Source organism: Eleutherodactylus coqui, chromosome 13, assembly GCF_035609145.1.
Source record: "Eleutherodactylus coqui strain aEleCoq1 chromosome 13, aEleCoq1.hap1, whole genome shotgun sequence".
Taxonomy (NCBI): Eukaryota; Metazoa; Chordata; class Amphibia; order Anura; family Eleutherodactylidae; genus Eleutherodactylus; species Eleutherodactylus coqui.
The window spans coordinates 9,912,495-9,936,547 of NC_089849.1; the positions used below are offsets into that span (position 1 = coordinate 9,912,495).

Genomic DNA, 24,053 nt, shown 5'->3' on the forward strand with positions numbered 1-24,053 from the left:
CAGCTCTTCTGGTCCAACGATTCCACACAGGAGTTGAATCCAGGAACAAGCCTGACCACACTATACTAGTCGCTAGTATAGCCTATCCTATCCGTGTGACTGGACCACTAATCCCCCTGTGGGCCGCCGGTCACCTAACCTACCCCTAGCGCCTGAACTGCACAGCAATCCCTATCCGTGTGTCCGGACCACTAATCCCCCTGTGAGCCGCCAGTCACCTGACCTACCACTAGCGCCTGAACTACGCACCAATCCCTATCCGTGTGACCGGACCACTAATCCCCCTGTGGGCCGCCAGTCACCTGACCTACCATTAGCGCCTGAACTGCACAGCAATCCCTTTCCGTGTGTCTGGACCGCTAATTCCCCTGTGGGCCGCCAGTCACCTGACCTACCATTAGTGCCTAAACTGCACAGCAATCCCTATCCGTGTGACCGGACCACTAATCCCCCTGTGAGCCGCCAGTCACCTGACCTACCACTAGCGCCTGAACTACGCACAAATCCCTATCCGTGTGACCGGACCACTAATCCCCCTGTGGGCCGCCAGTCACCTGACCTACCATTAGCGCCTGAACTGCACAGCAATCCCTTTCCGTGTGTCTGGACCGCTAATTCCCCTGTGGGCCGCCGGTCACCTAACCTACCATTAGCGCCTGAACTACGCACCAATCCCTATCCGTGTGTTCGGACCGCTAATTCCCCTGTGGACCATCGGTCACCTAATTTACCACTGGTGCCTGAAATGCACACCAATCCCTTTCCGTGTGTCCGGACCGCTAATCGCCCTGTGGACCATCGGTCACCTAACCTACCACTAGTGCCTGAACTACACACCAATCCCTTTCCGTGTGTCCGGACCGCTAATTCCCCTGTGGACCATCGGTCACCTAATTTACCACTGGTGCCTGAAATGCACACCAATCCCTTTCCGTGTGTCCGGACCGCTAATCCCCCTGTGGACCATCGGTCACCTAATTTACCACTGGTGCCTGAAATGCACACCAATCCCTATCTATAACAGGAACTGGAAACCATCAGACTGGGGCTATTACTTAGCCACAGACAATCAGCCAAAGTTGCTTCAGACTCCAGCAAATCGCCAAGCAGGCCGCCCTAGAAATGCACTGCACCAAGTATGGAGAACTATAACTGAATGCAGCAATGATGTAGCAGAGCTAATTGTGTCAGGTCTGCTGAGGGAAGCTGAAAGTAACACTCAGTTCAGTGCAGAACTGCTTTAGTACAATGGGATCTCAACCCCACTATAGGTTTGGCTGAGATCTGATAGCTACTTGGCTACAGCTAGTCTGAAGCAGGGCTTTGGCTTTCTGGAGGGAATATTTAGGAAGCTGGGAGTGGCTCCCTTACTACTGTACTGTTGTATCTTGTCTCCACCACAAAAATGGGTACACCCCCAGCTGCTGATTGGCTGGGCGACACCCTCCAGTGTCAGCTGCGAGCGCCTTCCCCGTTGCCCTCCCTGCAATCCTGCAATGCCCCCGGCAAGGAGACTGATAGCGGGTGCGGCAGTGAGGGAGCACCGTCCCCATGGAGAGGAGTGTAGCAGCTGCCGGTAAGGACACGGGAAGCACAGAGGGTAGGACAGCGCCAGGCGAGAGTGACGGAGCGCGGGTCTGTGACATAGCATGGGGCTGGGGGGGAATACAGTGACAGCAGTGCCAGGAGCAGAGGATAGGAGGGTGGATGAGCAGAGTCACTCACAGTGGCCCAGGGATCACAGACAGCGGCTTTCGCCATGGGAGACTCACAGCAGCAGGGTGAGGCGGGGTCGGCGTGGCAAATGGGAGCAGAGACACTGAAAGCAGCGTCTTTTGTAGATCCATAAGTACAGTGACTATGACGACAAAGAAAGACCGTTCCTCAGAAGAAATCTGTTATGTTCCCTATATGGAGAAGAGAGGCCTTATGGACCCCCTAAGGCTCCTGGGTCCGGGTGCAACCGCATCCCCTATAGTTATGCCCCTGGTTTCTATTGGATTGGCATGAGAGCGGACATCGAGAAATGGTGCCAAGATTGTACAGTGTGGGAAACCAGAAGATGAATCAAAGCAGACGAGAGAGCTCCTCTACATTCTATCGAACCCACGCGGACCTTCGAGATTCTTACCAACCGACCACCTAAAGATGGAGCCCAGCAGATGCGGTTACAGCCATGTTCTCACCATGATTGATTACTACACGAAATACACCGTTAACCATCCCTGTGAAAGACTTTACTGCAAAAACCACTGCCCAGCTGGTTTGGAAGAATTTCCTAATTCCCTACGGATGTCCGGAGAAGATCCGGTCTGACAGAGGTGCCACTTTTGAATCGCAACTGGTCCAAGAACTCTGTCAACTGTAACGTTGCAAGAAACTGAGAAGCAGTTGTGTGGGTGGTGTGGAACGAAATTCGCATTTTGGTGCGTCGTAAGGCTCTGACTTCTCCCAGTAGATCTTCACAGGAATCAGGAGTCTTATCTCTGTAGCCATAGGTTCTGTACGCATCACCCGGATGGTTCTTTGAAATCTAGGAAACTGCCATCATTCTCAGTTGCCTCCGGAGGTCTTCAGCGGTCACTCCTTCAATAAATTGCTCCTGTAGCGTTTCGTCAGCAGCTTCAGCTTCCTGTGGATGAGCATGAATTATGGCTTTCATCCACAAGAAGCTGACACCGAGATGTGTATCCTGATGTTCTGCAGCAGCTGAGGCGTATTGTAAAACCCTCCGCCCAGCATAATCACAACGTACAAAATGTCACTTCATAACTTTTATTTACAGAATTTTCAAGTTTCTGGAAGACGATTGTCCTAAAATTACTGCAGAGGTCATTTACATTCTACATCACAGTGCAAATCCTTGTGCCAACCGTAGAAGCAGAACGGACAGCTACAATGTATATATCTCCAAAGAAACCATGCCCCACTACAAAGCAAAAATCATCTTATGGAAGGAAGCTTGTATTACACTTCAGAGCAGCATTTAAAATTCTCCAGGCTTCACAGATGAAATCTACCTTCATTCTCTGCTTGTTCAGTGTCTGCACAGAGAGCTTTCTTGAGGATTTACATTCTGGAAAGTATCAGCTTTATACCAGGCTGTCTAGTCATTGGAATAAAGTCTCCTCCTGCATTATATGAGCTCAGCTGTTAGGGAATGTCTACAAGCAGAATAGTGAGTGCAGCTCTGGGGTATAATAGAGGATCTAAGGCCACTCTCACACATGCAGTTGGTAAAACACAGCGATTTCGATTGCATAGTTTTGCCACAATTTTACCACCCCTCATGTGCAGGTTGCTGCCTCCAACAGCGGGTTTTAATGCACCCCATCATTCTAATGGGCGATTAAGGGAGTTAATCGCAGTAAAATAGAGCAGACAGCGCTCGAACATCGCGGCATTAGAACACACTGCAATCGAGCGCAGGTCTAAGAAGCTCTATTGAAATCAATTGGAGCCTTGTACCGCGGTGATCAGAACTGTACCGCAGCATAATCGCTGTAAAAAAACGGATGTGTGAGAGTAGCCTAGGATAAGTAATGTATGTACACAGTGACTCCACCAGCAGAATAGTGAGTGCGGCTCTGGAGGATAATACAGGATGTAACTCAGGATCAGTACAGGATAAGTAATGTATGTACACAGTGACTCCACCAGCAGAATAGTGAGTGCAGCTCTGGAGTATAATACAGGATGTAATTCAGGATCAGTACAGGATAAGTAATGTATGTATACAGTCACTCCACCAGCGGAATAGGGAGTGCAGCTCTGGAATATAATACAGTACAACTCAGGATCCGAACAGGATAAGTAATGTATGTATACAGTCACTCCACCAGCAGAATAGTGAGTGCAGCTCTGGAGTATAACACAGGATGTAACTCAGGAGCAGTACAGGATAAGTAATGTATGTACACAGTGACTCCACCAGCAGAATAGTGAGTGCGGCTCTGGAGGATAATACAGGATGTAACTCAGGATCAGTACAGGATAAGTAATGTATATATACAGAGACTCCACCCGCGGAATAGTGAGTGCAGCTCTGGAGGATAATACAGGATGTAACTCAGGATCAGTACAGGATAAGTAATGCATGTACACAGTGACTCCACCAGCAGAATAGTGAGTGCAGCTCTGGGGTATAATACAGGATGTAACTCAGGATCAGTACAGGATAAGTAATGTATGTACACGGTGTCTCCACCAGCAGAATAGTGAGTGCAGCTCTGGAGTATAATACAGGATGTAACTCAGGATCAGTACAGGATAAGTAATGTATGTACACAGTGACTCCACCAGCAGAATAGTGAGTGCAGCTCTGGAGTATAATACAGGATGGAACTCAGGATCAGTACAGGATAAGTAATGTAATGTCAGATGTATATGGACGTACCTTCTGAGAACCTTGTGCAAGGTCAGAGGTGATTCTGCAAAATGATGTTGATTATTTCATTTATGCCGCCTATACAGATATATTCACCTTCTACAGATGAATCCTCACAATTCTTGTTCAGGTTTCTCTTGAGGCTTCAAGTATAAATTACACTGAAAGAACAACTAAGTGAAAACATTCAAGCTTTCCTTTACTGGTGAAGCACCAACACATGGGGGGAGTTTTCCTGTATACAAAATATATTCAGCAGCTTCCACCTTGTCAGCACATGTATAATAATTCGCTCTATATCTACAGTATCTAAAATAGTCTTCATTTATATATTACATGTTAAACTCTATCAGGTCTGTTTATCAAAGTCCCCATGTATGAAACGTCTCCAGGAAAGAAGTTATACAAAAATGTTAAAGTGCCCTCGACTGACCCAACACAAAAGTCCAACCATCCTGACAATCACAAATGAACACATCTTAAATTGTGGCTACAAGTAGTATATTGGTCACTAGAGGGCAGTGGAGAACCCACATAAGATATGGTGCTCCAGTATAGGAGGCCTTACGACACGCCATACGGACCTGTATTAATTACAACTATAATTACCTGGGCCATGCCGGTATAAGCTGGGTAGCTTCTGTATGTAATTCTATACGTACAGATGGTATCATTGTAATGGATGTGTACCAGATGTACTACATACAGCTGCAAAAAAAAGAAAAGTAATTCAACCCTTTGGAGTCACCTGGATTTCTGCATGGATTACCAATACAACGTGGTCACCGATAACACATAGGTCTACCATTCTTTATTTTATTGAGCAGCTAAGCAACCTCTACAGTGCAGCGATAAAAAGTAAATGAGCCTCCGTGCCAACTCCACCAAATGCTAATTGGTAATGGGCGTTTTCATTAAGGAGATAAGATAGGCAGTGCAGGTCTCACATGTGCTTCGCCCATTAAATAAAGGCACACAAAGCCTGGTTACTGACATATCTGTAATTCATAGGAAAGACTGGTTAGTGTGAGCCAAACCTCAAAATGTAAGCAATGCCAGAAGACCTCAGAAGATGTATTATAGACACCATGAAACTGGAAAAGGCTACAAAAGCTACAGACCATGGACGAATATCAATCCATGATTATTACCTACGTTAAGGACTGGTCTAGTCTCTCCAGAAATGTCATATTACATTACCAAGATGGAAGCTGCCATTGACCACATATACTGCGACATGTCTCAAGTTTACTGAGACCACTAGGAGGTTCAACAAGGCTTCTGGGAAATGCTCTATGAATGAAGGAGGAGACCGAAGTGGAACTTTTTAGCAAAAATGCACATTGTTATATGTGAAGGAAAAGGAACACAGAGCACACAACCTCATACAGCTATAGAGCCTTGTGAAAGAGACCTCACAGTTTGGGCGCTACGATGGAGGAGACCTCACGGTTTGGGCGCTACGATGGAGGAGACCTCACGGTTTGGGCGCTACGATGGAGGAGACCTCACGGTTTGGGCGCTACGATGGAGGAGACCCCACGGTTTGGGCGCTACGATGGAGGAGACCCCACGGTTTGGGCGCTACGATGGAGGAGACCCCACGGTTTGGGCGCTACGATGGAGGAGACCCCACGGTTTGGGGGCTACCATGGGGGAGACCCCACGGTTTGGGGGCTACCATGGGGGAGACCCCACGGTTTGGGGGCTACCATGGGGGAGACCCCACGGTTTGGGCTGCTGTGCTCCCCAGGGCCTGGACTTCTTGTGATCATTGAGGGAACAACAAATTCTAAGGAGGATTAGAACGTGTTACAGGAGGATGTAAGGGCTGTCCAGAACCTCAAACGGAAGAGGCATAGGTGATGCAACAAGACAAGGTCCCAAAGCACACAAGAAATCAACAAAAGACTGGTGGAAAGGAAGAGGATGATTTGTCTTTTAAAATGGCCAAGTCACAGCCATGATTTTAAACCTATGGAGATGCTGTGATGAGGGCTGTGCACAAAAGGCACCCCAGAAATATTGATGAACTGAAACACATTTGCAGGGAGGAATGGTTCTAATTTCCTCCTCATCCTTGTGTAATATTTGTAGCTACAGGAAATTTTTTGTGCAAGTGATTGCTGCTAAAGGGGAATCTACAGGTTGTTAAATTCAAGGGGTCAATTACTTTTTCTCCATGCACTGTGGATGATGAACAGTACAGCTGTCTGTATGTTTAGTTATTAGGTTTATCTATAATTGTAGCCATATTTTATTAGTAATGATTGTGGAAATTCAGGGAATTCCAAAGGGTTCTCTTACTTTTTCTTGCCCAACTGTACATGTAATGATATGGAGTTGCAAGCTTTTTCCTGCACCTCTCGTGCTTCTGCCTTCCCCACCTTCACTTTTTAGTACAGTGAACAGTAATGTCTTGTCAATCCCAACACGGAATCGGTCATGACCTTTGAGCCCCATAAACTACATAATGATGCTCATTAGGTCAGAGAAGGGGGAGTGATGTTTCATACTCATCGGGTGCCCCGTTGCAACACCGTGTTCATACAAAGTTGGCGTGTCCCCACAGCGTGACTCTTCGGCCCGCTGCCATAAAGATGAATGGGAGAGCATGCCAGCATGGGCACACAGCACTGCAACAGGGTGCCTGGTAGGTATAAAACCCAGCTCTCTGGACTTCCTATTCCCTGACCTTTGAGCCCCATAAAATAGTTTATAGGGCCAAAGATCATGACAGGTTCCCTTTAACTTCCAAAGGACTAATATCTGTCAGCTGGCTGCACCTTCATGCAATGCCTCCAGGCTTAACCTTCCTTCCCTCCCTCTCTCAACCATCCCTGGCAGCCAATCACTGTTCGGAATGGGAGGGGGAAGGTTGTCTCTCTCTTTGCAGTGACCTGATTGAACCTGAGCAAACAGCTTTCAGATGCTCATCAGCAATGAGATCTTCATTGCTGTGAAGTAGATCTAAATGGGGGTCAGTGCAAGACGCCATAAATGGTGTACGAGGCCTCCTAGCGAATTCTGCACCCAGATAGATTTCAAGACATCAAGACTTGATAAACAGACCGACTAGTGCAAGAATTGTGCTACTACTTGAAACGAGGTATGGCGCGCCACGTGGAGCCCTCTGCTTTACTGTTCATCATTAATGGAGCCTTCGCTGGTGTAGTTGACCACTGGCTGTAGAGCCACGAACGGTTCGCTCAGTTTTTGTTCCTCCTTTAATGAGGCGACCTGGTCTGAGATGGAGGAGAAGGCCAGCTGGTCGTGCTCCACGATGCTCTGCTGATCCTCTGCTTTGATTTTCTTTACGTAGAACATTTTACGGAACATTTTCAACTCCTGAAGTTCGCAGAATGTCTCCAAGACGACCAACATCGCGATGAGGCCCAGCAGCAAGTAGCCTGTTGGGGGTAATAAAAGGGACATTAATAGCCAAGGATTTGGGAACGCCATCAGATTAGACCTCCCCTAAAGCTAACACTTCTGTGACATCCGCCGTAGATATACAATGGACGTGAAGAGGGGACTATGGAGCTGAGCCCATTCCATAGCTGGTTCATACAGCTATCAGCCTGATACAATCAGCACTAGATCTGATTGCAGCCATTTTAATACTTCACTGACGGTGGCGTTAAGCAGCTAGTGGGGGAGGGGCCACTCCAGCATCTCACCACGTTATCCCCTTCCCTCAGGGAGCCAATGAGTTGACATGGAAGCCTGCGGCTTAGTGAAAGGCCCCAGGCCTATCATGGGTTTCAGCCTATTAAGTCTTGCCTGTGGCAATGCTTAAAGGGATTGTCTTGGAATTCAACAAAATGGTTGCCATCCATGCAGCTTGTAACAATCCCGCTATAGAACAGGGGAATGTGTTACGTGGGGCCCATGGGTGGCATCCAAGGCCCCAGGCAGGGTCTCTTCAGGGAGCCCTGTGGAATCTAGAGAAGTCCCAGGTGTAATAGGCCCACCCACAGGTGTTCATTTTACTCAAAGGCCCAGTTGACAAAAAGGAGCAGGCTGAAGGAAGCCGTCTCGTAAGAAGCTCCAATCTGGTTACCAAATGCTTCAAAACGGGTAGCAGCTTGCCACGGATGACCCACCGAAAAAAAAAAAGAAAAGGGAGACAGCGGATAAGAGAAGAAGAGGACAAGAGTGGGACTTTGCAGCTTCTTTTGAGGGCAATCCTTCGTAGGCAAGGGTACTGCCACCTCAAGCGCCCAGCAGACGCTGACCAAGCCAGATACTCAGGAGAAATGGAGACTGGCAATGCTTCCATCGCTCACCTTCCCAGCTTCCTGCCATTGCTACTAATTCCAGGTGTTCTCTAGTTTTATGTAGCGGCTTCAGTTCTGCCTCCGACCAGGTCTCATGCAGCCAATCAGAAAACTGATAATATTTTAGCGGCTAGTTTATGAAAGATCTTTGATCGGCCACAAGATGGCAGCAACACACTTAGAAAAAACAGGAACTGCACCCCTCTCCCATTACAACTGCTTCTCTAGACTGGAGAGTTAAGGGGTTGAGGTGGAGCCTAATGCCATACTGTACATTGTTAGGCTTACTCTTCAGCCTCATAGAAACAGTGTCATGTCAGGATCCGCCCCCAACCAGTGGCTCTGCCCCTCCCCCTCTGGCCTACTGATACAATCACCAGTCCTACTGTAGGATGGGTTTCTCAAAGGCTGTATAGATGGACAACCACTGAATTCAGAGGCACAATATACTGCAATACAAGTACTGCAGTATATGGTACAAGTGATCAGATGATTGCAAGTTCAATTACCCTACTGAGGAGTAATTAAAAATATCCTAAGAAAAAGATAAAAAGGAATACATGGGCAAACTAGATGGACCACATGGCTCTTTAGTACTTCAATTTTCTGTTTCTACAAAAACAGACTCAGTAAAAAAAGAAAAAAAATATTTGAATGTTAATGTATATATTTAGCTCTATCCATATCTTTAATAATGTTAAAATGCTAAAAAAAAAAAAAACACCCCTCCTTTTCTGTTTTTACATGAAACAAAATCAAAACAATGAAAAAAAATTGGTATTAGCGTATCTGTAAAAGGGACAGAATGCTAGAATATCACGTTTTACAAGCAGAATGAATGTCAGTAGAACGAAAAATACACAACGGAATTAGTTTTTTTTTTAGTCACCTTGTCCCTTTGAATAATTGAATAGAAAGTAATCAAAAAGTTGTCAATACCCCATAATAGTACAATAAAAATTACAGCTTGTACCACAAAAGTGACCCCTCGCCCACCCACACCAATGGAAAAACCAAAAAGGTCAATGTAGTGGTGGTGGTGGGGGCTCCTGCTGCAGATGGCATGAGCTTAACTTCTGAGCCTCTGCACTCATTAGCGGGAACTGCTTCCCATCCAGGGAATACATTTACAACCCTGGGCTGGAAGGGGTTAAAAAAAAAAAAAAAAAAAAAAAAAAATCAGCATTTTTCCAATCCAGGTTGGGTTTCACTTCCTCTCCATCTTTCAGAGCTTTACACGCCACCAGTGAAGGAGAACCTTCTTGTTTACATCTTGTTGCTAAAAACGTACAACCGCCCACTAGTGCTGCCGTAGGATGCCGCAGAGACAAACCAGACTCTCCAGGAAAGAGATCCTTAAAATAGGTCCTTGTAAAGGACTACAACATGGAGCAGGACTCCCTCGCCCCTCCCCTGCCACGCAAAATAACGTTGTATGTAATCAGTCGTCTGTTTAGTCAGTAAGTAAACCCGTAGCTGCAAGGTAAGACTGTTCTGTCACAAGACTGACGGAGGTAAGTTCACAAGATCAGATCTTAGCGCTGAAGCCAACATGGTCTCCCAAGAGCGAAGTCTATCCACAGAACGGGTGAAGCGAGTCTGATCAGCGGGGGTCTTACCACCGATCAGAGGTCCCGCGTCTCCCTTGCTCCGCCGCGGCTCCATTCTAGCTTCTCCTCACTGTGGTGGTTGGACAAGGGATCCCCATTCTTGGAAACCCCCAGCGATCAGATTTGTATCACCTCCGCTATACAGAAGTGATAAAAGTCAATCTCGGAAATACCCGTTTGAGGAAAAATGGCTTCTCACTTTAATGGCCATGATCACTTTAACCCCTTCTCAGCGTTGTATGGAGTGGGCTCAGGAGCCTGGCCTGCTGCATACAGCTGTCTGACAGCCAACACCTGCCTGCAATACCCGGGATTGCAGAATATTCTAACAGCTGCATTTAAATGTCGCAATCGGAACAGAGACGTCCCAAACCGCTACCCTGTAATGAGCCTGTGGGATGTAATGACAGCCTGAGGCCTTCTGAATGCTGCCAGGGTTGTCATTAATTACTGCCTCTTAACCCTTTCCAATCCAATTTGAATCCTGGTTTTCCTAGGGGGCTTACTCTTTTTCTACTATTATACAACAGCGGTATCTGCTGGCTAAAGCCAGTACTGCATGAGGTGACACGTTGGATAGGCACCAACAGCAGAGAGGCTGGCAATATACAGTAAGAGAACCCTGACAGATGTTTTCCAACATCGGAGCTGTACAGCCTTAAATCATAATGTCTTCAGACGTCAGACAGTGGATTGGAAAGGGTTAAGACGTGCCAGTGGCCTGTCAAAATACAGTAGAACGCAACACTATAGTATTGGATTATACTGTATAAACTGTGTTCACAAGTTTAGGTTTAAATGAAAAAAAAAAGTAGTCAAGGCGTTATGACAAAGAAAACCTCCCGGTCGCATCAAAAAATATTTTTTAAAAATCATTAAAGATCGGCATCGCTGAGTCTATAAAAGTCCCTTTAAAAACAAAACTTTAGATTATTAGGCCCAATGCGCACAGGCATATGTGCCCTGCGGGGTCCGGAGCAAATACTGCCCAAAACATGCCATGTAAAAATCCCTTTTCCCTGTCCGCAAGCAGAAATCAACCGCGATTTTCCGTTCATGGGGTAAGGGAATAAAAAATATATATAAAAAAAAAAATCGCAGCATGTTCTATCTTGATGCCGGCCTCGCTTGGACGGCTCCCATTGAAGTCAATGGAAGCCGTCCGTCCCACGGTCCATCCGTAGTGAGCAGTGCAAACAGGCTGCGTAATCCGCGTCATCGCCTAGTGATGGTGCGTAACACTCTATACTGCGCCGGAATGACGGCTGGCACATCTGTAATACAGAAGCCGCTTGCACACAAACAGCGGACAGGTACGGGGGGGGGCGGGGGGGACGGGGGGGGGGGGGGGGGGGGACACACACACCGCCCTGGCACAGGGTTGACTTCCGCTGCAAGATCTCACAGCCGGAATCCGACCTGTTTGTGTGCGGGCAGCCTTAATCCCGCACGACGAACAAAGTAAAAAAAATAATGCCTTGTCAGATTGTACTTTTTTTTTTTCGGTTGCCAAGATGAAAATAAATAAATAAAAATAAAAATCAAAAAAGTTGTATGTACCCTGAAATGGTACCAATAATAACTGCAGGTCACCTGACAAAAAACAAGCCTTCACACAGCGCCATTGATTGGAAAATTAACTTTTTTTTCCTCTCCCACATGGTGAACACTAAAAAAAAAATTGCAGTTTTTTATTAACCCCCCCATTGCAGAAATGGGATTAGCCAAAAATACATGCATTTAAGTGAAAAAAAAAAAATCCCTAAAAGGTTTCCTTTAAATACCAAAACAAGGCCGCATCGTTAAGGGGTTAAAGGGTGAACCAAGAGTTCTTTGAATTTGGCAGCCTCATTTTGAATTATGCAGCAAAGCACATTTGGAAATCCCCTCGCCATGGAGAGGAAACAATTCACAATCCTGGGGCTGGTTCTGTATGACACAATTGTTATGGTTCTCAGGCTCCGCCTCTCGCCAGAACAACGCAAAAGAAAGATGTGTGTGTGTGCGTGCGAGGGGGGGGGGGGGGGGGAGTAAATTAGTCACTCAGAATCAGGCAGCAGTTATTGTATAAAATGTAATTTGAGTCCAATTTAGAAAACTAGATGAGTGAAACGTCATCCGCCGATCTCCACCCGGAAACATCGTGTGCTCAGTAATAAGAGACTGAGTAAAAAATACCTCTGCCCATCCATGTGCCAGCCCCTCCCAGGCCTGGTATGTCAGAGCCACAAGACTGGCGCTTCTTGTAAAGTCACTCAGAGATGTGAGGAGAGTCATTAGTAAGATTGCTGGGCTACATTCCAAGAAGAAAGCTGCACAATACAAGGCAGTTGCTGTAAAGCACAAGAGAAGTGCACAATACCAGAAGGCTTCTGTAAAGCACAGGAGAAGCTCCTTGCAAAATGGCCGTAAACTTCCATGTCAGCAGATATCTTGGTACCTGTATTCTAGTGCGGAGCTCCAGCAGGGAGATGATAGACCTCTAATCATCTGGTTGGGTGAAGGTTTGTTGAACTGGCAACACTTGAGTTTTATTCCTGGACCGGAGGGTCTCTTTAAAAGCTCATTACAGATTTATTGTGTTCAATAGAAGTTTAATACATCTGTATGCACGGAGCTCCCCCTACTGGTGGCTGCTGGCAACAATTTTACAATTTAAAAGGGTCTTCCCATCAAAGGGGTTTTCTAGGCAAAAACTATTGAAGACCTATCCTGTGGATACTAGGTTACTCAGCAGGGACCTGCCACTGTCAGAGCAGCAAGGCTGGATATTGGGAGCGGAAGGGTCATAGCCAGCTTCACTCACTTCTGTTGAAATCAATGAGAGCTAAAGCTGCTATTACGCTTCCACATCTGACCCGGGTGTTGTAGGCGGAGCGCTGGACATGTAATAACTGCTTCAGCTCCCATTGTTTTCAATGGGAGTAAAGCCCGCTAAGTCTTTACTTCCACTCTTGTCCCCGATGAGGACGGCATCTGGCCCACTGCACTGACAGCAGGCCATATAAACAGCTGATTGCTGAAGATTCCGAGCGGCAGGTATCCAACAATTAAAGGGGTTGTCTAGTTGTATTGATGGGCTATCTTTGGGATAAGTCATTAAGAGTAGATTAATGGGGTCCATTGCCCAGGACCCTCTACCATTTAGCATTTTGCCAAGCTGGCGTACTGGTGCACAGAGTTAATTTCTGCAGGAAGCAGACAGCTACAGTCTTACTGTAGTGGCCTGCAATACCAAGCCTGGCCATTCATTTAAATGAAAACTTGGCCTGTAATATCAATCCTGGCCACTACAGTAAGAACAGAGCTGTCTGCTTCCTGTAGAATTCAGTTCAGCACATGAATGCAGCAGCCCAGCAAACAGCTGATCAGCAGAGGGCAGGGGCAACGGACTCCCGCTAATCTACTATTGATGGCTTATTAGGATATGTCCTCAATAGTTTTTGTTTGGAAAACCAGTTTAAAAGGGAGTGCATCACCTGTATTTTCTTTTACTCATAAAAAAAGACAGAATCAAAATAAATAAATCTACAAAAAAATAAAACACACATTAGAAAGTGAAAAATGTTTCACCATCGGCCAGACATGGAGGAGTCCGGGCGTCTTGCCTTTGTTACAGAGATTGGCTGCTGTCAACTGTATCCTTAAAAGCTGCTGCAAAGCCTTTCACACAATGGACAGGAGGTGAGATGTAACCGTCACCCATAGACCTCTTTGGGAGAGTTTTGTGGGCATACTCTAACCTGTGCAGGGAGGGAGAGGGGGTGAGCTGTGATTATCACGCATTGACTTCAATGGGAGAGTGTTTTGAGGAAGGTTTTAGGACCTTTGCATGGAAAGGAGGAGGTGAATTGTAACTATTAGTTATAGACTGTTGTGGGCATGCTCTGTGTAGGGAGGGGAGGAGGTAAGCTGTGCATCCTGTATTATATATATATATATATATATATATATATATATATATAGGTGTTTAGGTGTCTCTAATGGCAAAACCCCTTTAATTCTGGAAACTAGACAGTGTCTTATCTCATAGTATAGGTTTCCTCGCAGTACATGCAGCAAGGATATAATACTCAGCGCTGCGCCATATAAATGCCAGACTACTCACATGTGATTCCCATTTTGTAGAACTGCCGGAACCTCTGGTTGTACCCCTCCCCCGGCACGTAATCCCCCAGTCCGATGGTACTCAGGGAAATAAAACAAAAATAAAAGGACTCCAGGAAATTCCAGTCTTCCTCCAATATGGAAAAGACAGCAGCGGGGATGAAGAAGAAGCAGCCGATGGTGATGAAGCCCAACACCAACGAGTGGACGATGGCCACAATGTGCTTGGGGTAACCCCAATGGACGTGGATGTAGAGGACAGGCCTCCGCGTGACGAGGATGATGATCCGCTGGACCAGCGCTGTAAACAGGAGCAGGGTGAAGGGGATGCCGATGATGGAGTACAGGATGCAGAACACCTTCCCGCCGTCCGACAGAGGCACCGTGTGACCGTAACCTGCCAAGGCACAAGGAAAACACGTCAGTACGAGAGCAAACACTACCAGACACAGTCTAGTCCTCCAGGCCAAGTACAAGAGGTGCCACAACATGGGCATCACTATGGGTTGGTTCAGGGGGCTCTGCTGCCCCCATAACGGAGCAGGAAAACAGAATCCCCAACACGAATGTGATGAGAACATTAGAGTGCTGTATCTAAGCCTGCCTTATGTGATACTGTCTGCTGAGCTGTGTATCTAATCCTATCCTGTGTGATACTGTCTGCTGAGCGGTGTATCTAACCCCACCCCATGTGATACCGCCTGCCGTATCTAACCCTGCCCCGTGTGCAGCATCCGAGGAGCGGGGTAAAGAAATAGCAACCTGTAACGGGGCTCTACTGTCTCCTCCAAAAGGCTGGCCAAGAACCCGACCTTGTTGCTAATCGGGGGAGATCATGTTTAGTAACCCAAGTTACCCTAAGTTCCTGTTTTGTCACCGTGACGCCAACGTTCCTAAATCAGCGGCGGATCACCTAATTGGAATAAAGAGTAGCCCACACAGAAAGTACTTTTTCCACAAGAACCGGGAACGTGCGCTCTTGTGCTTTTACCTTACCGTCTTATTCTGACAGGCTCACCACGGAGAATCGCGGCATTTAGATCCCACGAGTGGAGAATCGCTATGATTTTCCACTCGTGGACGCCGGTGCTGCGCTTTCCATAGCGGATCATCACCCGTGGACATACAGCCTAACTCATACAAACACATACATACAGCATGCATTCTAGAGTGTTGGAGGAGACCCCAAACTCTGGGCCACTACACATGCAATAATGCGCCCAACCCGGGCCTGTGCGACACTGCCTGCCACGCCTAACCCGGGCGATACACTCCTGGCACACCGCTCAGACACGGAGGATTGGTCGGGGAAGCTGTATCATTAGAGGAATAATCCTTCGCTGACGGCCGCAGCCTCTTCCCCGTATTAAATGTCTCCGCACACAGAATAATCCACAAGATTAGGGGATCGGACAATCGGCGTCTCCTCTTACACCGCGTCGCCCTGCGGATTACATAAAGCTCTTCGCTGATCGTCCCGCTGACTTAGTCACTGTAACGGAAGTGGAGCGCGTTCAGTCGGACCAGAACATCAAACATTTGAACGCTCGTTCGCTTGAGCGTCGCGCCGTTCTTCGCCGATTGTCTCGTTTATGCTGCAGAAAACGTTATTGATGACATTGGAAGTCGAAGAATTGTTAATACAAATGGCTTCCGCTCGTGTGAAGGCCGTCGCCAGGAGCAGCGATCCCGCCACATGTGAACGCACCCGCATACATGTTGTTATAAATTAACCCTGTACTGTACACATATAAGTAGTATAGGTGATTGTAATAGAAGGGGTTAATATTACCTGAACCGATTGGGTCTCGATGACCGCACCCAAACAGGCTGGCCGGGTGCTCTACCCGATTGGGAAGGGCCACAATCACCAATGGAGTTCCCAACCTAACTCTGCGTCGCCACTGCACAGAACCCAGGCAGCAGCTACATAAATTTACCATTGGCGGTCATGAAGGGGTTACAGGACTTAGCTGCTGTGTTTGACAACAATGACTCCATACGGGAGATCAGCAAGCCTGCGTTTAATCTCCAGGTGCTGCGGGACTACACATCCCAGCATGCCCGACAGGCTGCAGCCATGAAAGCATGCTGGGATCTGTACAGACAGAAAGCTGCGTTCTGATTGGTTGCTGCGGTCAGACTCTTTTAGACAAGCTTTTATAAGAGTGTGCTGCTGGGATACTTAACCTTTATTTGTATAGCGCCAACTTATTCCGCCCCCCTTGTAGTTTTACAATTGGCCGTAGAGAGCAATATGGCATCCAGCTTTCCCAGAGTCCTGAGTGGCGGATCCCTCCAGATATATAAGCTGTCCCCTGCACGTATAGCGCTGCTGAGCTATGGAGTTTATGTTGGATGTGAGACTATGGCGCAGGAAGCCATCAGCCCCGGCTCGGATCATTTTACATCCCGGCCTCCAGAGAGTCGCGGTCAGATGTGCGGAGTCTGCATTGTTCTGGATGGGGGCAAGCAGAGAAGGACAATGGGAGATGCGTGCGACGCTCACAGCTGGGTGGGTGCCAGCGCTGACAGGGCACAAAGCAGGGAACCAGCGAGACAGCCAACTCCAAATATTACCCAGAAGACTGCTACTACAAGTCCCAGCATGGCCTCAGAGGCCTCATTAATAAGTGATATTTCCCATATATACACACCGACCGCCCCGTTATCAGCCTGTATCTAGTAGCGTTGGACTCCTCTGGCCTTCACATCCGCAGCAGTTCATCGTACCACAAATTCTACTAGATGATGAAATCGTACTGCAGGAATATCGGCCCCTGCGGACAGGAAGCTTTTGTAGTCGCTGCAGATTAGATGGCGGTGCTGACGTTCTGACCGGCTGACAGGAAGGGGTCAGCGATTCATGCTGCTTGTGCCAAATTCTGACCTCCCATCAGCAACAGAAATCTGGACCCATCTGACCAGGAGATGTTTTTCCGCTGTTCCCGTGATACAAGTTTTGCGCTCTTTTGCCCGCTGGAGTCTGTTTCTCTTAGACACAATGGCGCTGGAACTGGTCATCTGCTGTTATACCATCTGTGCGGAGGAACGGCGAGTTGTGCGTTCGGACACATTAGTTGGAGCTCCAGTGTTGTAGTCAGCTGACTGTGCAGCCTGTTGGTCAGAACGATTCCTGACATCCTCCTCCGACCCCTTTCAGTGATGAGTTGTTTCCGTCCGCAGGATCCCCTTTCGCTGGATATTTTCCTCGATCGTGCCATTCCTGGTATACTCTCCACACCGTTACATGAGAAAACCCCCCATGGTCAGCAGTGAGACCCCGGCTAGTCCAGCACTGATGACCGGCCTCATTGGAAGTCGCTCCGATCGCTGGATTTTCCCATCTAATGTGGATTCACACTGAAACTGATCCACGGAAACTGGTCACGTGATTTTATGCTGCACCCCGGGGTCACAGGGAGAATTACCATACAGGAAAGTGCCAATCGCTAGAGGATCGGGGGCAGGGGGTCTAATAAAGGGGCCATCAGTGTTCATGTCTGTTTGCACAATGCACTGCACCACTTTCTGTTTTGTATGCTGGTGTAATTCTCAGTATTTGTGCCGCTCTCCCAGATCCAGTGGGACAGTCCTGGATTTCCGGCGCGGTCCTCGGAGGCATGTCACATGTCCCAGGTACAACTGCATCTACATTCAGAGTACAGATACAGTTGATCACAGGTGGAGGTGAGTGCCATCAGCGCCATCATCTTGTGACCCCCTGCAATCCACAGCTGGTAGTCGACAGCATAGCCCAAGAAGATGCCCCTGCCAGAGCAGGATGGCGAGGGAACCCCGACCCAGCGCAGTCCTCCTTCCAGCTGCAGACACCGCCAGCCTGGAGCAAACCTCACAGAGCAGCATGAGGGACGAAGCTGTGTGCTCTGCCTGATCAACCGGACCAACACGTTGGGAGGCCTTAAAGATATTGGTGGCATCAGTATTGTGAGGGGAGCACCAAGTGGGCACCATTATTGTGTCACACTGCAGGGTCTGGGTGGTGTGGGGCACATATGGTCAGGGAGGTCAGGGTTGGGCAGGTGCAGAAATGTTGCCCAATGTAGAAAAAAAAACCACCTCCTATCTTGTTTAGGCAGCTGTTTGTCATCCTCGTACCGCCGCCCGCTGCCACTAACTTCCCGGTTAAAGTCTACGACGGCTCTGATGACGCACAAGTCTTGACGTTCACTTTGATTATCATGGGTGCGGTCACAGATTAATCACCAGCAGAGGAATCTCTGGGCCAAAGCCGCCCAATTATAGTAGCAGTCACCCCATCGGTCACTGTTGCCAAACTGCCCACTTTTTGACCCAACTTATCATCTGAACTAGTAATTGATAACTTCTGCTCTGGTGACATCTGGAGCCGCATGCAGAATCCAGCAAGCTTCCTGCGACGGTAGAGCAGTGCATTGTGGGAGCGCAGCGACGGGCCACGTTTACACCTTGAAGACTAAGTCAGGATTTTGGGCCTTTTGTACGAGCCGATAGTCGGACAAGAACCTTCATTTGCTCGATCATCAGGCTCCGGCACCCCATGAACAAGCCACTGAGCGGAGCCTTGTTGGCAGCACATCTCCCCGTGCGAGCGCGATGAAACGTACGGCGGGGCGACTGATCGAATGTACGGTCATTCATCCTCTATACACTCCGAGTCGGCCTGTGAAGCCGGCCCCCCAACCATCTGCTGGACAGTCCCGGATTTCGGATGCCGTCCCAGGTGGCAGGGGGCATATCCCGCCTACACCCCGGTCCGGGGGCAGAGGCTGCTGTAATCAAATTGACCCCTGACCTCTACCCCGTTTCTGCTGAATGCTTGTGGGGTGGCTGGAGATCCTCTATGGGTGTCATAATTACTTGGGCCCACTAACGGGGATACTGTTACCTGGCCATTAAGGGAGGCACTATTAAAGTTAGGGAGGAGGAGGTGGGGGGGGGGGGGTGACCGAAGGGCACTATTATAGGATACAGAGGGCGTGGCTTTGTGTAAAAGGGGTGTAGCTCGTTAGAAATGCATTTTCCCCTTTTAGGCTACCTTCACACTGGCGAGTGCGATATCAGGCCAAGAAACCGGCAGATATTGCGCTAGTCAATAGGCGCATCACTCCTCTGGAATTCTGATCCTCTAACCATTGTTTCACGTGCAGCTTCCATTGGGAACATCACATCGCGCTCGTGTCCGCATCGCACGGCATGTGATGTGCTTGACCGTCCAATGGAAGACAAGGGGCAATGCGTTCCGAGGGACACGAAAAAAAATAAAGAGATAGGACACGCAGCGATTTCTTTACTTTGCAGCATCACAATGAGGGAAAACATCAGTCATGGGTACGACTCCATCCAAAATCCCCGTTAGCGCAGCTTTGTTACCGCGATGTTTTAGTGTCAGTGATGTTTTTTCTTGAGAATAATCTCGTATCGCTGCCGCCCGCCATTTTTTTATCGTGAAAGTCAGTCGGACATTCTAATGTTAACGCGTCGCATGAGAATAGCAAGTTTGTGCGATAAACAAGGAGGCTCCATAAGGAAACATGGGAGATAAAAAAATAGCACATCGCAGGAGGATACAGCGAGCCGCTATTTTTTTTCTCGTAACATCGCACGAGTGAAAACATCGCTAATGTGAAGGAAACCGTTGAGAAGCGCGAGCTTCAATTAAAAGGGTGAAATCTGCTGTGGATTAACGGCAAAAAAAAATTACTGCAGATTGTAACACGGATTTTGGCCCGGATCGGCACCGAAATCCACAGTGCAAAATATGCTGCAGCGTTTGGCATGGATCCACACCAAAATCCGCTACATGTGAACTTTCCCTAAGGCACAGGCAAACTACTATATCCTGTTTCATGCAGCTCACTAGTCAGCTTTGCTGTGCTCATTGGGACAGAAGGAGCAGAGTCATCTCATTATCAGTGGATGGACAGGTTAGGGTGCAAGCGCCACAGGTGAGTTCTATCAAAACTCCGATCTATTAAAGTGATCGCAGCCATTCACACATCGATAGGCTCTGCCCACGTCTTCACAGATTAGAATCGCCCATTAAAGTCAGTAGACGTATGAAAAAAGGAATGCACTCACATGGTGTGCGCTGGGTTTTCCACGCACCCTTTCACTTCACTTGGCGTTTTAAATGACATCAATTGGGCCACCATCCTATTTGATGCACATGAAAAGCGGATTCCCTTAAAGGGGTTTCCAGAGTTAGAAAAAAAATATGTCTGCTTTCTTCCAAACACAGCGCCACCCTTTTCCATAAGGTTGTATGTGGTATTGCAGTTCAGCTCTATTGAAGGGAATGGCAGCTGAGCTGCAGTATCAGATACAACCCACGGGCAAGGGTGGCGCCATGTGTAGGAGAAAGTAGCCATGCTTTTCTAATCCTGGACAGCCTCTGTAATGACAGCTGTATGGTAACGCTGGAGGCCTAGGTAAGGTGTGATGGCGGTAGAGTGCAGTCACCTCCCTCATTCCAATGGGACTGCCAGAGTTAGGCAAAGGCTTGATCTCCATCCAGTCCCGTTGTTCATTCCTGAATACACCCGACTCCCATTCTCGGGATCAATGGGGTCAGGGGTCAGACCCCCCCCCCCCCCATGTCAGCAAGTTATCCCATCTATCCTGTGGATAAGGGAGGACTTACTTCTGTGGGACGACCCCGTTAAAGGGGTTTAGAGTTAGAGGCCTGCTGGCGAGTCGGGATGTATGGAATCCCATGTGGGTTTTTCCGCGCGAATTCCGCCTCTAAAAACCGTGACATAAATCCGCGACTGCGCAGGCGCAGGACTGTGAAGCCGCACGTGGATTTAGCCCTTTGCAGGCAGAAACTATGTGGTGTCCATATTAACAAGAGACGCCAGTTTGCCATCCACCGGCAGCTTACCCCCCGGCGTGGGCTCCCAGTCGGGATGCAGATTTGGCCTGTAATTTAACAAGGCATTGGTTCGAAAATTCTGCTGCAAAAATCCGCCGTGTGACCGAAGTCGTAGCGTCACTCACAGGGGGCCGCGCGACCGACAGCATAAACCACGGTTATTTTCGTGGCGGGGTTGAGACCTGAAGAGTCGCAGCATATGCTAGTTTTTATGCCAGTTTGTTACGTACCAAAATAGTCCATTTAAGTCTAAGGGATTCCGTAACTGCACTGCGAATACGCACGATACGCGCACGCACAGTTTTTGTAAGAACTTTAGCCTTAGACCGTATTCAGACGCTGTCTGATTTTTCACAAGCCCCCTTCACCGCGTGCCGCACTCGATTGTGAAAATGGATGCGAATAGGAAGTGCAGCTTTTTTTTTTGCATGGACCATTGTATTCGGTAATTTAGGTCCGCTGAAGCGTTACCACCTAACCGTGTGCGCGCCCTCTCCGTGTTCACCGACCCCCTACCTGTGGTGGACAACACCGTACTGGCGAAGAACAGCGACGACATGAAATCCCAATTCCAGTTGCCGGAGGCGTTATTCAGCACGGACACCCCGTAGTTGCTGGCCTCCAGGACCCGCTCCAGGAACCCCTCCAGCTGCGCCTCCGACATGCACTCGTTCTCATTCAAGAATTGGCGCTTCAGTTCCAGCAAGTCCCTCCGGAGAAGGTCTTCATAGGGCAACTCCACCGAAGAGAAGACCACCGCCCCGAATATCAGGTAGAGGATGTAACTGACCATCAGAAGACTGAAGTACCAGGCCGGGCGGTTCCTGTCAATCAGCCGGATGCACTGACTGCTCGCCACCGACTGCAGCATCGCGACGATCACTGGTCAGTGGTACCTGTACAACATTAAAGGTGCCCCAGGTCAGGGTTTCGGCTCCGCCGTGTTCTCAGCCGTTGCTGCAGGCGGACATTGCTGCCGGACTGGGAATTCACCGGCGCGGCGATGGAACGAGACGCTGGAAGTTCTTCTCTTTCTCAGTTTTCCCTCTTTTCCGTGCGCGAGGATTACACGAGATGCCGGGAACTGATGTGGCAGCGGCTCTCGCAGGCTGACGTAGTTTCCCCCACTCTCAGGTAACAATGAGACGCAGGATCGTCTTGCAGGGCAGCTGCAGAGTATCGCAACCCGCAGGGCGGCCTCGAGCTACAGTCCTCTCTGCCCTCTAAATAAATATTGCATGCCTACTGCAGGAGGAAACGAGGGCAGCGCAGGACATCAATGACTCCGCGACACTCCGCCTTGTGGGCAAGCCAGTTCTGCTGGTTCAGGCATGTGCTCTCTGCGCTCTACCTTGCACAAGCAGCCTCGTTAGGTGTCTCTCCGTCAGCTGTCTCTTAAAGGGACAGTACCTGGGGAAGCTCTGCTCACACGTGGCGGGTTTGTTGCAGTCTTTAATTGTGGTTCTTCCGCCTATAAAAAATGGATAACAAAAGTGCCTGCGGTTTTTACTAAAACATTTGGATTTCTAGAAAAACACATGCTTTTTTTTTAATGCAGTTTTTAATGGCAGAACCGTGATTAAAAAACCGCCAAACCGCCGCGTGAATGTGGCCTTATACGAAGCGATACTGACTGGTGCAAAGAGAACAAAACTCCTCACTAAAGACCCCTTTACATACACGTATGCGCATTTGTGTGCTTCAGCACCTGAACGAGGCGATTTGTGCGCGAATCGGCATATTTTACCTTAGTTTTTACGCTCATTTGCACGCGTCAAGCAAAGACGCGCGGACTGAAATGGGTAATTTCCCTAATTAGTTTCAGATGTGCTCTCTTACCTGCACAAGTACGCAGTGGTTCACGCATCTCCTTGCATATTGCACGCACATTTACGCATCCCCTCATTGATGTCTATGGCGAGCTTTGGTGCGCAAATGTGTTGAAGAGAAGAAAATGCTGCGTTTTTTGCAAGGCAAAGTGCGCACGCAAAATACGGAAATGTGAAAAACCCATTGAAATCAACGGGCTCTATTCTGTGCGTAAATCTTGCTCGCACGAATATGGTTGTGTGAAGCCGCCCTTGGGCTAGATTCGCGCGCATCTATTTGTCCACGCAAAATTTATGCACGCGATATGCAGAGAATAGCACCCATTTATCGTGATCGGTTTGTTCTCATTTCCGTTTTTTTCTCTCTTGCACACATAAAAGAATAGCGCCTGCTCTATGGGGGTGTGGAAATTACACGCAATTCGCAAGGGGGATGCGCGAAATACAGCGCAAAACTGTGGGGAAAAGAACAGATCTGGACCTCATTGGGCTAAATAGCCTTCTAAATCAGGGTGGGGGTGTTGCCCGCGTACGTGAATGAGCCCTGCATGCGCAAAAAGGTCCAATACTATGCACAGACACGTGCGCAAAACAACCTCGTTCATAGCGCAAATACGCTGCGCTGAAGCGGGCACATTTGTGCAAACGTTTGTGTAACGCGGTGTCGTTTGCACGAGCAATACATAGGGAGTAGAACCCATTTCAATAGGTTTCGTCACATGCGTGTATTTTACACGCATCATGGTCATGCAGATAAACACGCGGCGTGCTCTACTTTCATACATATTTGCGCAGGGGAGGAGCCCCAACTGAACGGATTACACTAATTGCCCTTTTCGAAGAATGGGAGCACGCTGCATGTCCTTCTGCGCAAGCAAAAAGTACAGTAAAGGGCACACGTGTGCGGGGAAATACACAACGGCCATTGCGCAAATGTGTGCGTAGATGCGCTTACGCCCATGTAAC

At 48.4% G+C, this 24,053-nt stretch overlaps 1 protein-coding gene across 1 annotated transcript; it reads right to left on the reverse strand.

Annotated features, from left to right (window-relative positions):
- Window positions 1-2,761: 2,761 nt before the first annotated feature.
- Window positions 2,762-22,561, reverse strand: KCNK1 (potassium two pore domain channel subfamily K member 1). Its single transcript, XM_066587426.1, has 3 exons — window positions 21,775-22,561; window positions 14,386-14,781; window positions 2,762-7,797 (listed from the first exon to the last, which is right to left on the reverse strand). The coding sequence occupies exons 1-3, from the start codon at window positions 22,127-22,129 to the stop codon at window positions 7,526-7,528; spliced, it is 1,023 nt and encodes a 340-aa protein (XP_066443523.1). The 5' UTR covers window positions 22,130-22,561; the 3' UTR covers window positions 2,762-7,525.
- Window positions 22,562-24,053: the final 1,492 nt, after the last annotated feature.

What these genes read in the sequence shown, in the direction of transcription:
- KCNK1 (XM_066587426.1), bottom strand. Translation starts at nt 22,129, where the DNA reads ATGCTGCAGTCGGTGGCGAGCAGTCAGTGCATCCGGCTGATTGACAGG. An exon ending in TACGGTGTTGTCCACCACAG is followed by an intron (nt 14,782 to 21,774) that starts GTAGGGGGTCGG and finishes GTGCCTTGGCAG; the next exon opens with GTTACGGTCACACGGTGCCT. An exon ending in CTACAAAATGGGAATCACAT is followed by an intron (nt 7,798 to 14,385) that starts GTGAGTAGTCTG and finishes TACCCCCAACAG; the next exon opens with GCTACTTGCTGCTGGGCCTC.